Consider the following 12,255-nt stretch of genomic DNA (forward strand, 5'->3'; position numbering starts at 1 on the left):
GAGTAGTATTGTACGACTATTACTAACATAACTGTTTAACTAACATACACTTTTATATGAAGTATTGAATGTTCAAGCAGCAGTTAGGATGAGTCAGCAACATATGGACTTGAATCAAAATATTAATAAAGTTTGTAAAACTTTCCATCTCATTTGAAAAAATACGGGAAACAACTAATAAAGTCTCATATAGATCAACTCGCTTTTGTATAGTTACTGTTTCATGGTACAAGTTAAACCATTGGATAATTGCCTGCATTCTACCATTAATCATTGCCTGCGTGTAATAGCATGCAACAGTAATATTTCACCGAGGCATGTATGGCCCAACTTTTGTTTTATTGTTCGCCCCTTTGAAAGCTTTACGGAGCCTGGTATGACCTATTTAAAATTGCCTATTTAACATTATGGTTAGCCAAGAAATTTAGTCTTCATGTTAATTTATTAACAGCATTCATGCCGGCCAATCAGCCTCCTGCGTCGATTACTATAAATGTAACACGGAGTTTAATCATGTTTTTACCTTAATTTTTATTGTGTCAATTTTTAATCGCTGTTTTGCAAATATCTTTTCGATGATTTTTTACGACAAGGGAATATATCTGCTGCATATTACACTGCACTATGGTTTCGCAATGCATTGCCAAAGTAGGACATTCAACCGGTATCTCGGATTGCATACTCGAAAAACAACGTAAAAACCATTTTGGATACAAAATAAAATATTCATGCCTGATAGAGTCATGCTTTAAGGTCAGCCTGTACTAGATGCTATCGTGACCAGCTGTACACAACTTGCCTACCGACTACATGAATTTCATGGGTTAATAGTAATACGATGACCACACTTGTCGTGAAATGATTTGTCACAAGCGATAGATCAATAGCCAATAAGATCAAGTTTTCAGATCACAACATTTTCCAGTTAGTAGCATAACTATGTCGATCAGTTGTGTTCCAATTTATTTGATTTTATAAATAATTAAAAATTTTTAGCTTCAATTTTTCATTACCATTAGCTGTTTCATGTCACATTTTATTAGCTAGCGCCAAAGATAAATAGGTCACATGCCAACTTTTTGCTATATGTTAAAAGATTTAATTATAGAAATATTTTATAATCTTTCGCATTGATATTAGCGGTGACAGCATTAGGAGTAGAGCAATTCAATTGACTAATCATGTTTCCACCAAACAAAATTGTTTTGTCTTAAGAGCTACCTGAAATTATATTCTATGGAAATAACAGTTTTGTGACTAAAAGCCGAAAAATGATCAGGATAAGTGGCCCTAAAGGTATAACCTTGTTAGACGTTATAATTCTAGCTCAGCTATTGCTGAGAATAACGTAACCTTATAAATACATTTGGCACCAAAGTCTGTAATCTGCCCATGTAGCCTCTCTCTTATTGTCTTTACACTCCTTGCTCCATCGGTGACCATAGCTTAGCTAGCACTAGCAAGCTCCAAGGGTGCAAAGCCTCTATTGCAAACATCTAATGTTGACAATCAGCAACAGGTGCCCTTTCTAGCTAGCGTGTGTCCAAACAATTCATCGCGGCTCGGCGTCTCACTGAACTCTTGATTGCATCACTATGGGCTTGTTTGTGTATAAATACTAAACTAAGGATTAGAGATAAATATTTTTATTATGATCATAATGCTGTTGGTATGTTTTTCTTGTTTGACTCGGTGATCACCTAAAGTTCATTAATTCGAAAGTCCAGGCCATCCAACCTTAATCCTCTGCAATAAACAAGTCTCATGCGTTATCTCAGTATTGATCCTTAATATCTGTGCATGTAACTCAGTGGTAACTTAGCATACCAGTACAGCGTAAGCATGTCATACAGCGTAAGCATGTTGTACAGGTAAGCAAACCAGTACAGGTAAGCATGCCATTACGGGTAAGCATGCCATTACGGGTAAGCATGCCATTACGGGTAAGCATGCCAGTACAGGTAAGCATGTCAGTTCAGGTAAGCATGCCATTACGGGTAAGCATGCCAGTTCAGGTGAGCATGCCAGTTCAGGTAAGCATACCAGTGCAACGTGATCTTGAAGACTGTCAGGACTATAAGATAGTGCATGAGGATGATGGTTATGTACTAGCAGTATTACGAATTGGCCTACTGACAACACTGATTATGCTAACTAGCGTGATTATTGAAGCCAGTATCTCCACTTTTGCTTGCTTTTTTCCTACAGCTTTGTTCACAAAAGTTAATGGAACTCTTTCTCTTCGTACCATCAGCTTTTTTTATGGCACCTCCCGTTTATCAGTTGGAGGTTTTCTTGGTTTTGGTATATACACGGTGCATACAGGGCTGTCACAGTTTCACCGTCACACGCGACTGCCCTTCTCAAGTCTCTTTGTTCTCATGTAAGAGCAGAACTTTTGACTGCGCCATTTCCTTTGCTTTCCTCTTGTTTTAAAAGTATGATTCATGGCTTGCTTCGCTATAGCTGAGAATATCTAAGAAGCGACCTTCCTAATCGACCTTTATAGACCTTGCATCCTACCGACCAGGGATAGGCAATAGTAGAGTATCTCACTGCAGCCGTAATCGTTTATTTGTTAAAATAATTGGTTGTTTGTAACCGTGAAGTATTTTAATTACAGCTCATTTTGCCAACCTGTGTAGGGGTGGCACGTTCTGCCCACCTGTTTAGAGGTTGTCCATTCTGCCTACCTATTCCGGGGTTGTCCATTCTAAATACCTAACCAGAGGTTGTCCATTCTGCCCACTTAACCAGGTGTGGTCCATTCTGCCCACTTAACCAGGCGTGGTCCATTCTGCCCACTTAACCAGGCTTGGTCCTCACTGATAAAACTAAGTCATTGGTTCTTTGTGTGGACTAGCGTGCACTCTTTCAGATTTTACCCCATAGTTACTATATCTGTATACTATACCCCATAGTTACTATATCTGTATACTATACCCCATAGTTACTATATCTGTATACTGTACCCCATAGTTACTATATCTGTATACTATACCCCATAGTTACTATATCTGTATACTATACCCCATAGTTACTATATCTGTATATTATACCCCATAGTTACTATATCTGTATACTATACCCCATAGTTACTATATTATACTATTGTATCAAGGTAAGCTATCAAAGAAAATGTTAAACCTTTCGAATGTGATAAATACTGCCTGTTGGCATCAAGTTGATATCAAGTATCATAGTTGTTGAAGGTGGAAGCTAGGTCATTGTGATACAGGGCTGTTCACGTGCTTATCATGGTGAGTGATGTCTCATATAGTTTTCTTGCGTAAACATACTTTCAGTGCTGGGTAGCTTGTACATGTATGCAGGAATTACCATGCTAGCAAGCTTGTCTGGTGGTGATGGTGTATTGATCAATAGAACGAATTTCTGTGCTTCATATAGGTGAAGGTAGAAATACGGATCAGTTTTAGTGTCACCACTTGACCTTTTTAATGACATATATATATATATATATATATATCACTTTATAGGATAATGAAATGATGTTGTTCGTAGTGACGGAACGCCAACAAGTGTGACGGTAAAATTCAACAAAAGATACTCATATATAAGATAGTACTTTATGGAAAATTATAAGGATTAATTGACACTTACATTAGTTCATACCAGGGTTAATTCTGTCCTTTCTAAAAATGTTTATTTAGGTTCCTTTTTCAATAATAGGGAATCAGCCAAGCTTTTTATACTTTTGGCATAAGGTGGTAAGCTGCATGCACGAAGTACGTCACTACTCGTGCGTTTTTATATATCCGCAGCCAGGGCTTAAGTGTCAAGTTTGAATTGCTCTGGCTCTATACGTAATGTTGATCACTCGAGGCAATGAACTAGAAGGTTTTAAGCCAACACTAGAGGTTTGACATATTTAGGCTTCCGTCAATTCAAGCTGTGGAAGCAGATAATGTTAAGGAGTTATTCGGCTATCTCTATATTGCTTTGTAGATGCAATTATGACTTCCTGTGATAAGAATCTCATTCTTGGCAATCATAATGCCATCTGTCAGCATCAGGGAGTCAGCCAATCTTAAATGTCGAATGACTGATTTAACAGTTGTCAAATGTATTCCTTCTGTAAGGCCCACCTAACTAACTATAAGCAGCCAATGAAAGTATTACCGAAATATTATGGTAGTTTTCTAGAACTGCTTCCTGTTCACCGGGGCAGGAAAATATGCTGATTGAATTTACGTTGGTGACATCTGTTACGCATTAGGCTAACGCTGTGAATCTAAACTATTATCTCTATCTGTCTCTCATTGAGTATTTGATGAGCTCTCAATTAAAACAGTTGCCCTGGGAGTAGCTCGGTCTCCTGAATGTATGCACGCTGTCCAGTCACCTGGACCATCGATTCTACTCGTTTAGAAAAGATTATAAGAGGATTACCTTCACTCGCTTTGTTAACCTTTAGCTAATGTTATGGAACAGCAAATAATCTTTAATCATTCTGTTGTATTACATTTAACTGGCCACTCCATATTAAAAGGGACCAAATTAGTTAAAAGGACACCAAAGTGTCACATTGCATCGGTGATGGTAATACTTCAGTTAAATACAGTATAAATTGCTAGACAGTCTAACATCTCTACCTTATAACTTCGATATACTTCTATAAATAAAATATCAATAAAATAATTATGCATAAATTATTACATAGATATAAGTGGTCTTGAACGCCAAAAATATTGCAAAAATCCATGTGAATTCTGCTGGAAGGCCAGGAATAATGAAGAATGTGAGCCTGCACACTTTGAGCATGATTCATAACAAGCCGTTCAGTGTCAGCCTAAACTATTAGACTTTGTAAAACAGCATTCATTTGTAGGTAATTAATAACTGTCATTGGAAAAAAGAAGTAGAAATTGCTGCCATGTGTTATGAGACGGCTAGTAATTGTCGACTGTTTATCGTTGTTTGTGAAGCAGCACATTCCGACTGGCAAGATTGTTGTGATATATCGCCTTCAATGTCCGATTTGTATTGATGTTCTGAGGCCTGAGCATCGCTCTCCACCTCCATGTCTATTTGATGAGATTGTTCGTGCAAATCGTCGAGCAGATCAGAATGCTCCTTGTTTAAAGTGTCTTGGGGCAGTGTCAATAACTGTCGCTCAAAATGTTTAGGTGACAGATCTTTGGCCCGTATGAATGTGTTTCGGATTAGGACGGCTTGTCGAAGGCACTGCTCGGCGTCTGGAATCTTCTTTAACTTCTTCAAGCTTTGTTTGAGTATCTTTGTTCTTTTTTCTTTAAACCTTTTGAGCACAACTCGACAAGGATCCTCTATCGGCTCAAGAAGTTCAAGTTTTCTCTTCATACTGTTGCGTCTGTTAAGGGTTATTCTTCCTGTGAGTTGATGTAGATGCAATCATAGGCTAGTTACCGCTCTGGTCTGTTATCTCAAGAGTGAATTAGATTAGGCTATCCACAGGTCTGTTCAGATCTGTAATGAATAAAACCACAATAAGTGTTACTGACTACCCGGGTGGTGCCAGTTGTTTAACTAACACTCCTTACTTTGTTATGGCCACAATATCAATACAGCTATGGAATTCCGGTGCTACAATCCAACAAAGAAGTTTCACCATGTCATGATCAATGGAAAAACCCATTGCCTTGCATTGCGTTCTCCTAGCTTTCTTTTCTTATAATGGGAAGTTTTGCAGGGCAGCAAACGACACTCGGGTATGACTCAATGGCAAATGTTTCCTGGGGGATGTCCAAGTAGGCGCAGGGGAAGATAAGGAGGCGTTCGAAGAGGAAAAGTGCTGCGTAGAGATATTTGGCCTAAGAATGATGAATAGCCGCATTCCTTACAACTCATCTATTTATAGATGATGAAACATCAGCCAATCTCTATTGCGCGAATTATTGTAATTAGAGGTTAAAGGAAGGAATTGATACGTTATCAACCAAGCATTTGACAGCGTTGACGTATGACTGGTCATTATTGCCCCTCGTACGCAGCCTTTAAATCTAATTGGTTTGTACGTCAGATGCCGTCACCTACGCCAGCCGCATCACCTACACCAGTAAACCAAACGAATAATTTTAAGTAGACTTCAAAACTTATCTGAACTAATTCGACCCACACCTTTTTATACCGCCTTTTAAACTAGACACACGAATGAATCACCTATTAAACATATCTGAGTACAGCACTCAGCAATTATGGCTGACTCCGGCTGACTCGACTGCACTTAAAATTTCCTGAGTGCAACCAGCGTATGTACAGCTTCAGCAGGCGTGTGCATTAAGTGATAACAATAAAACTCCAAAGGAATTGTGTGCATTCGTACGGCAGTGCACAATGTTATGTTCTGGCAGGTACTGTTATATAAATGTAGTCCTACAATTATCAATCTTCACGTGATTTCTTACGCCATAAGAGCTATACCTAAATTACCTGCAATCCAACATATTTACATGAGTTTGGTTTTATCGCTAACAAAGACTGTCTACCAAGCCATGATTCAAACATCTACTTACCACAATAGAAATGCTGTCCACCGCTATAAGATAGTGTAATATAATATCCTGAATAAGTCAATAAGTCGGTTAGAGCTATTGATATCCTTTGAGCGTCAGAGATTGTTAAAGCGCAAAGCGTACACGACGAGTGCCTAGTGAAGAATGAATCTGATGCACCGATATCCCTAATAATATGTTGGCAGATGGTGGACTATATCAAACAAAGGGCAGCCCTCGCACGCACGTCGCTCAAGCCAAGCGTTCATTGCAGTATGACACTGGCGTGCTATTGGTTCATTGCAGTATGACACTGGCATGCCATTGGTCCTTCCGCAACCTGGCCAGCTGATACTTTATTAGGTTTAGGTATGCAAGAAACGCTTAACGCTTATTGGTCGTTTGTTGAGGGGTGTCCGCTCCGTACAAAAGGTACTTATTATTGCATAGATCTTGCTCCCGCTACACAGTGTGATGAATCGATTATTTATTTTGCAAGGGTTAAATTTCATCAGTCATTATAATTTACATCACTACTTTCTTTCATAGGTTGGTGTTAGCATTGCTAGTAAAAATTTGTGGAATATGTAATACATTTATATTTGCGCAAGAGAATGCCAAGGTCAGCCAATAGTATGAGAAACAAATTTTTTTTGCACAGAAAGGTATCAAAGAGGGTAAAAGTCTCAAGAGCCTCTCGCATGATCTTTGTTTATACATACTTGCTAGTTTCTGGAGGCACCGGTGTCTGTGCCAGAAGCTCTCCCCTAGATGCTACATGTTTGTGGTTAGCAACGGGTGTTAGCTAGCAACTAGCATGTTTAGTCATGACCGGTTCAGATGTCAATCATGACTTTTACCGGAACATTTTAAGATTCATTGTACCAAACTATAAATTTGAAGAAGATTGTGCCGGCAGGATCCAGAATAGCGGACAGTATGAGAGTTATGTTTGCTGGCTAGTGGCTTGTGTAATTGCAACCAAAATATTATTATCCTTTGTTCTTTGACTTGGCCAGTGATCATGGGAAGTGACTAGAGACTATGCGCCTACTAGCAAGCATACTTCACACAATAGTTTAGTTGTTATAGGCCCTGCTGTTTGGGCAGAAAGCCAAGATAGGCCTTCTCAAACTGCTAATAAGTCAGCATACCTGCTCTGAAAATTGACAGCATTCCATAGCAGCATTTGACAGGGATTTTAACAAAAGTATGTGTATGCAAATGGTCTCTTACATGTCAGTAGAGCGTGGCAGCAGAGGACTTCCTCTTACATGTCAGTAGAGTGTGGCAGCGGAGGACTCCTCACCAATCATGTCAAACAAAGGAAATTGTCTGATGTAAATGGCATCTTTATACATTGGTCTCGCTTACCACATCTACAAATCAGTATTTAAAATGGCTCTAGAATAGCAAGACTCAACATATATGTTGCTTGTGATTAATTGTGCGTGTGAATGACTGAGTCATTTTTGAATTTTTGAAGTTTTATAATCATTTAAATAACCTCTGAGTTTTCAAAGCAATTAGGAATTTTTAATGCGAAGGGTTAGCTCTTCAACTTGAGCTATTTTTAAGAATTGTATGGCTACAGCGAGCTCCTTTACAGCGAGCTCCTTTACAGCGAGCTCCTTTACAGCGAGCTCCTTTACAGCGAGCTCCTTTACAGCGAGCTCCTTTACAGCGAGCTCCTTTACAGCGAGCTCCTTTACAGCGAGCTCCTTTACAGCGAGCTTCGATCATGATTGATCATATATAATCCTATCAGTGTTTAAAGTCATGCCCGCTTTGCTAGGAAGTTAAAGTTGTCACACCTCGTCTAGTTTGTCTCCGCGCTATAGTTCCAGTCCTTCTCCGAGCATATTCCTGATGTCGTGTTTGGTTGTTTCCCAGCAAGAAATTTTTATTCACTGAACCGTCATAGCATTAGTACACTAATCAATAGTGCGTAGTAATTGTAATAATTGATTGTTAAAGTATATTTGCTTCTAGGTAAATGGCACCGAACTTCTGACAGCAGCGTGCCGTAACAACGCTGAGGCGGTGATCTCTCTCAACCTATTCAACTATCAGGACAGAAACGGCTTCACTGCCTTGCACAAAGCTGTGGCTGCAGCGAATGTCCGCGTGGTGGAGGAGCTTGCTCGGGCGCGACCTGTGCTCAAAGGAATCTCTGATAATGTAAGCCTTGAGCTGCATTAGTTTCATTCAAATCGCCTACATGTAGTTCAATGGTCGTAGGATGTTTGGCCAATAAATTACATAAGAAAGGTTACGTGATGTGAGGTTATCACTCTGCGGTGATATTTTCTAGCTGGCATGGATATGAGAGGTTATAAAGTGCTAATAATCCTCAGTAGCTCAGTCTAAAGACTGTCATCCTGGTCCAAAAGCTATCGTTTTCATCTAAAATCACGATTCACATGAGCTCTTTTTTATGTTGTGGTCAATGATTTGTAAAAGGTATGCTGTGCTGTTAAAATTAGTGATAATATCATGATGTATTCGATAAATTTTAGCTATTTTGGTCAAAAGTACAATTGAGCCAGTCTAGTTTCGGCTGTCGGCTGGTAAATAACTAACACACTCTTATGCAGTATCGATTAGCTGTCCAAATTACTACCAATATTTTTTTAAATCAAATACTTTCATTTTCAGTTATTGAACTGTTCTGTTTTATTGAAATAGAACAGTTGGTGACCTATTTTACCAAAATAGGTCACTAACTGATCTATTGTATTAAAAGGAAACAGTTGGTGAACTAATTTATTAAAATAGGCCACCAACTGCCCTATCTTATTAAAACAACAGTTAGTAACCTATTTTATTAAAATAGGTTACTAACAATGCGAAAGAAGGCAAGTCAGCACTACCAACTTGACAAGTAAACCGACCTAAAGGGCTGGGAGACAACTGATGTCTGCTACGTATATCGATAGCGTATTTGGCATGCTTTGGCATAGGTCTATAGGATGTCTTTGTATTGCTAGTATTTTAGTATAGGCCCTAGTCTAGTTCTGTTGCTCATAACAAATATTATGCATTTCAAAAATGACTTTAAATGATAAGCCTTGCGATTATTGTTTTTGTGACGAATTAAAGTGAAAAGGTCGTTGAAAATAACCCAGAATACTTGATAATTTCATTGGTCAGTGTACAGCTTGTACAGCTTGTACAGCTTGTACAGCTTGTACAGCTTGTACAGCTTGTACAGCTTGTACAGGTATTCTAGAAGATTAATAATTTTGTATAAGCTCTAAAGCATTTGTACATGCATGTCACGAAGGCGTAGCCACTATAGCATCAGCTTTGCGAACATCGCTGCCCGTAAGACACCAGTCTAGCTAAATGTACGTATACCATAAATCTTTGGTGACAAGTTTTCATACTGTCTAACGATGTTTCCGCAGTATTACGGTAGCGTGAGCTCTATTATAAATACTGTCTAACGATGTTTCCGCAGTATTACGGTAGCGTGAGCTCTACAATAAATACTGTCTAACGATGTTTCTGCAGTATTACGGCAGCGTGAGCTCTACTATAAATTAATTCTTCTGTATAATAATTACAAACACCGCATATACATATCCCACAAAAAAGGGAATTTAGTTTTATTGATGCACACTTGGCATATTTTCGAAGAATGGAACAAATAAATCATCGAGATTTCTTCTCTTCACCTTCCAGCAAACGGGGTTAAGATGAAACTATAACAACTGGTGACTAACGCTTCCTATTTTTTCAGAATTATAGTTTTGGCATCAAACCGTGATCGTTCTGTTGCCTGTGTGTGCTCCGGTCACTATATCCATATAATGTTGCTTACGATTCCCTGCAGGAAGTTGGTGGCTCATGGCATTTACATTGCTATAAGCAGGCCACCCGTTTGAATGAAAAGCTTAACTAGGCTTAAATGAGTTACTTTTCTAAATTACAATGAATTACGATGAATTGAAATGGATTGGAATGAAATGAATTCCAAGATGGTTGATTGGTGGAGTTGTTAGAGTGTTGTTATACCGTGCTGGAAGTCGTAGGTTTGAATTTTGTATGATGCAATCTTTTTTTCAAATACCAACCGTGCCTTCAGACAGACTGACGGACACAGCACTTATTATAGTACAGACTAGTACAGACTAGTACGCTTGTCAGCCCCGTGCATTGTGAGAGATCATCATGAGTAATCAGTATGTAGATAGTTATCCCTGTAAGCTGCAAGGTGCCTGAGGGTTGTTGTGGTAGCATGCTTGCTTTTAAATTTGATGCCGCGGGTTTTATTACTGCGTGAGGCAATCTTTTTATCTAACAAAAAAAGCGTGGCTTCGGACAGGCTGCCGCATGGCTCTTATTATAGTAAAAATTACAATGAATTAATCTAGTAATAAATTACTTTGTAATTAATTTGAATTGCTGAACCTAGCGTGCTTTAGACTGAGATTTTAGGCCTCAACTCTTAATAAGGTGACGTATGGCGGGAGACCGCACACTATAGTAGCACCGTGATCTCTCTCTTTATATTCCTCACCATATTTGATAGCCTTAATGTAAAGTTGAACGCAGAACATGAATTGCTACAGCATGCATATTGAGTTCATGAGGATTAGCAGAGGTGGAGCACGAATCATAAAATAGCAAACACATAATATTCCAGCCGTGGTTCTACTATCAACTATGAATCATTCATCTGCGGTTAATCTTCCCCCAAACTGAGTATCTGTGTCTGTATTTACTGGTAGGCTCGAGGTACAGAAGAGCATGAAACTTATCTTTCTGAACCTGTGTTAATAGGAACTACCTATTCCTTGTACCAAAGAATGGTATGCACCTCTAGTTGCTCATGTTTTTAGGGAAAGTTTATGGTTAAAACACTAGTACTGGGCTAAACACGGAAGTGTGAATGAATACCACAGTTATCTTTCCCTAACTTTAAAACAGGTGATTCCGTGGGAGTGTTCAACTTCCCAAATAACTCGCTATCCTATGTCATATATAAGCAGTAAATTACAACGCCATTGCTGTGATTGCATTCCATCTCCGCTGCCCAATATTGATGAACAGCTCGCTGCCATTTGTCCTTCATCAATTTACATTTCCTTGTTATTAGCGTTATTATATTTATTATATAAGCGTATCCGCTCTCGGCTTGTTTATAATTAATCTGTAAATTAAAATTGATATGTCGGATAGTAATCCTTCATCACTTACTGTTCTTATTGAATCTTGTTGCCAGAGCAGGCAGGAGCAAACAAATTGAGTGTTAGAAATCAATAGCGAATAGTGTGCTGGCTTTAGCTAGACAAGTCAATAACTCTGTTAAAATAAATCTATGCTATTAACCTTTAGTGTGTTACTTACTGATATTACATAGTATTATTCATATCACTACGGAAACTCATAAACACTATTGCCTCGCGCGTCACTCCTTGCGACAGCGGCTATGTCCCTGATTATATTGAATACCTTAGCTAATACTTGTGTTCTGCGGCTGCCACTGTTTGGATAACATTATCATTATTTAGACAGCGTATGAGTATTAATAATCATCCTCAGCTAGCAATACCATAGAAATTTTATTCCAATTTTTAATAACTGAAATTGTCTTTATTCCCAAAATAGTTTTCTAGCAATGTTTATGTGCAGAGTTTTTGAAAGCCACGCAGGATAAAGGGAGTGAGAAAACTATGTATCTAAAGCGACAACAGAAGTCTGTTCTAGAAATATATAGCCTCAGTACTTGCGAGCAGCGCTTTTTTTAATATAATTC

At 38.6% G+C, this 12,255-nt stretch overlaps 2 protein-coding genes across 4 annotated transcripts in view; one reads left to right on the forward strand and one right to left on the reverse strand.

Moving 5' to 3' along the window:
* Nucleotides 1-12,255, forward strand: part of LOC137393476 (putative ankyrin repeat protein RF_0381) — a 112,582-nt gene that overhangs the window by 86,506 nt on the left and 13,821 nt on the right. For 2 of the 3 annotated variants that reach the window (XM_068080047.1, XM_068080048.1), the window contains one exon: nucleotides 8,484-8,672. The exons of the other annotated variant lie outside the window; for it this stretch is intronic. In XM_068080047.1, the coding sequence (XP_067936148.1) occupies nucleotides 8,484-8,672 (189 nt within the window). The remainder of the gene's footprint in view (nucleotides 1-8,483; nucleotides 8,673-12,255) is intronic. 3 annotated transcript variants of the gene reach the window in all.
* LOC137394557 (uncharacterized) lies at nucleotides 4,457-6,669 on the reverse strand. The gene is made up of 2 exons (XM_068081284.1): nucleotides 6,513-6,669; nucleotides 4,457-5,466 (listed from the first exon to the last, which is right to left on the reverse strand). The coding sequence occupies exon 2, from the start codon at nucleotides 5,338-5,340 to the stop codon at nucleotides 4,900-4,902; it is 441 nt and encodes a 146-aa protein (XP_067937385.1). The 5' UTR covers nucleotides 5,341-5,466; nucleotides 6,513-6,669; the 3' UTR covers nucleotides 4,457-4,899.

Source organism: Watersipora subatra, chromosome 4, assembly GCF_963576615.1.
Source record: "Watersipora subatra chromosome 4, tzWatSuba1.1, whole genome shotgun sequence".
In the NCBI taxonomy this organism is placed as follows: Eukaryota; Metazoa; Bryozoa; class Gymnolaemata; order Cheilostomatida; family Watersiporidae; genus Watersipora; species Watersipora subatra.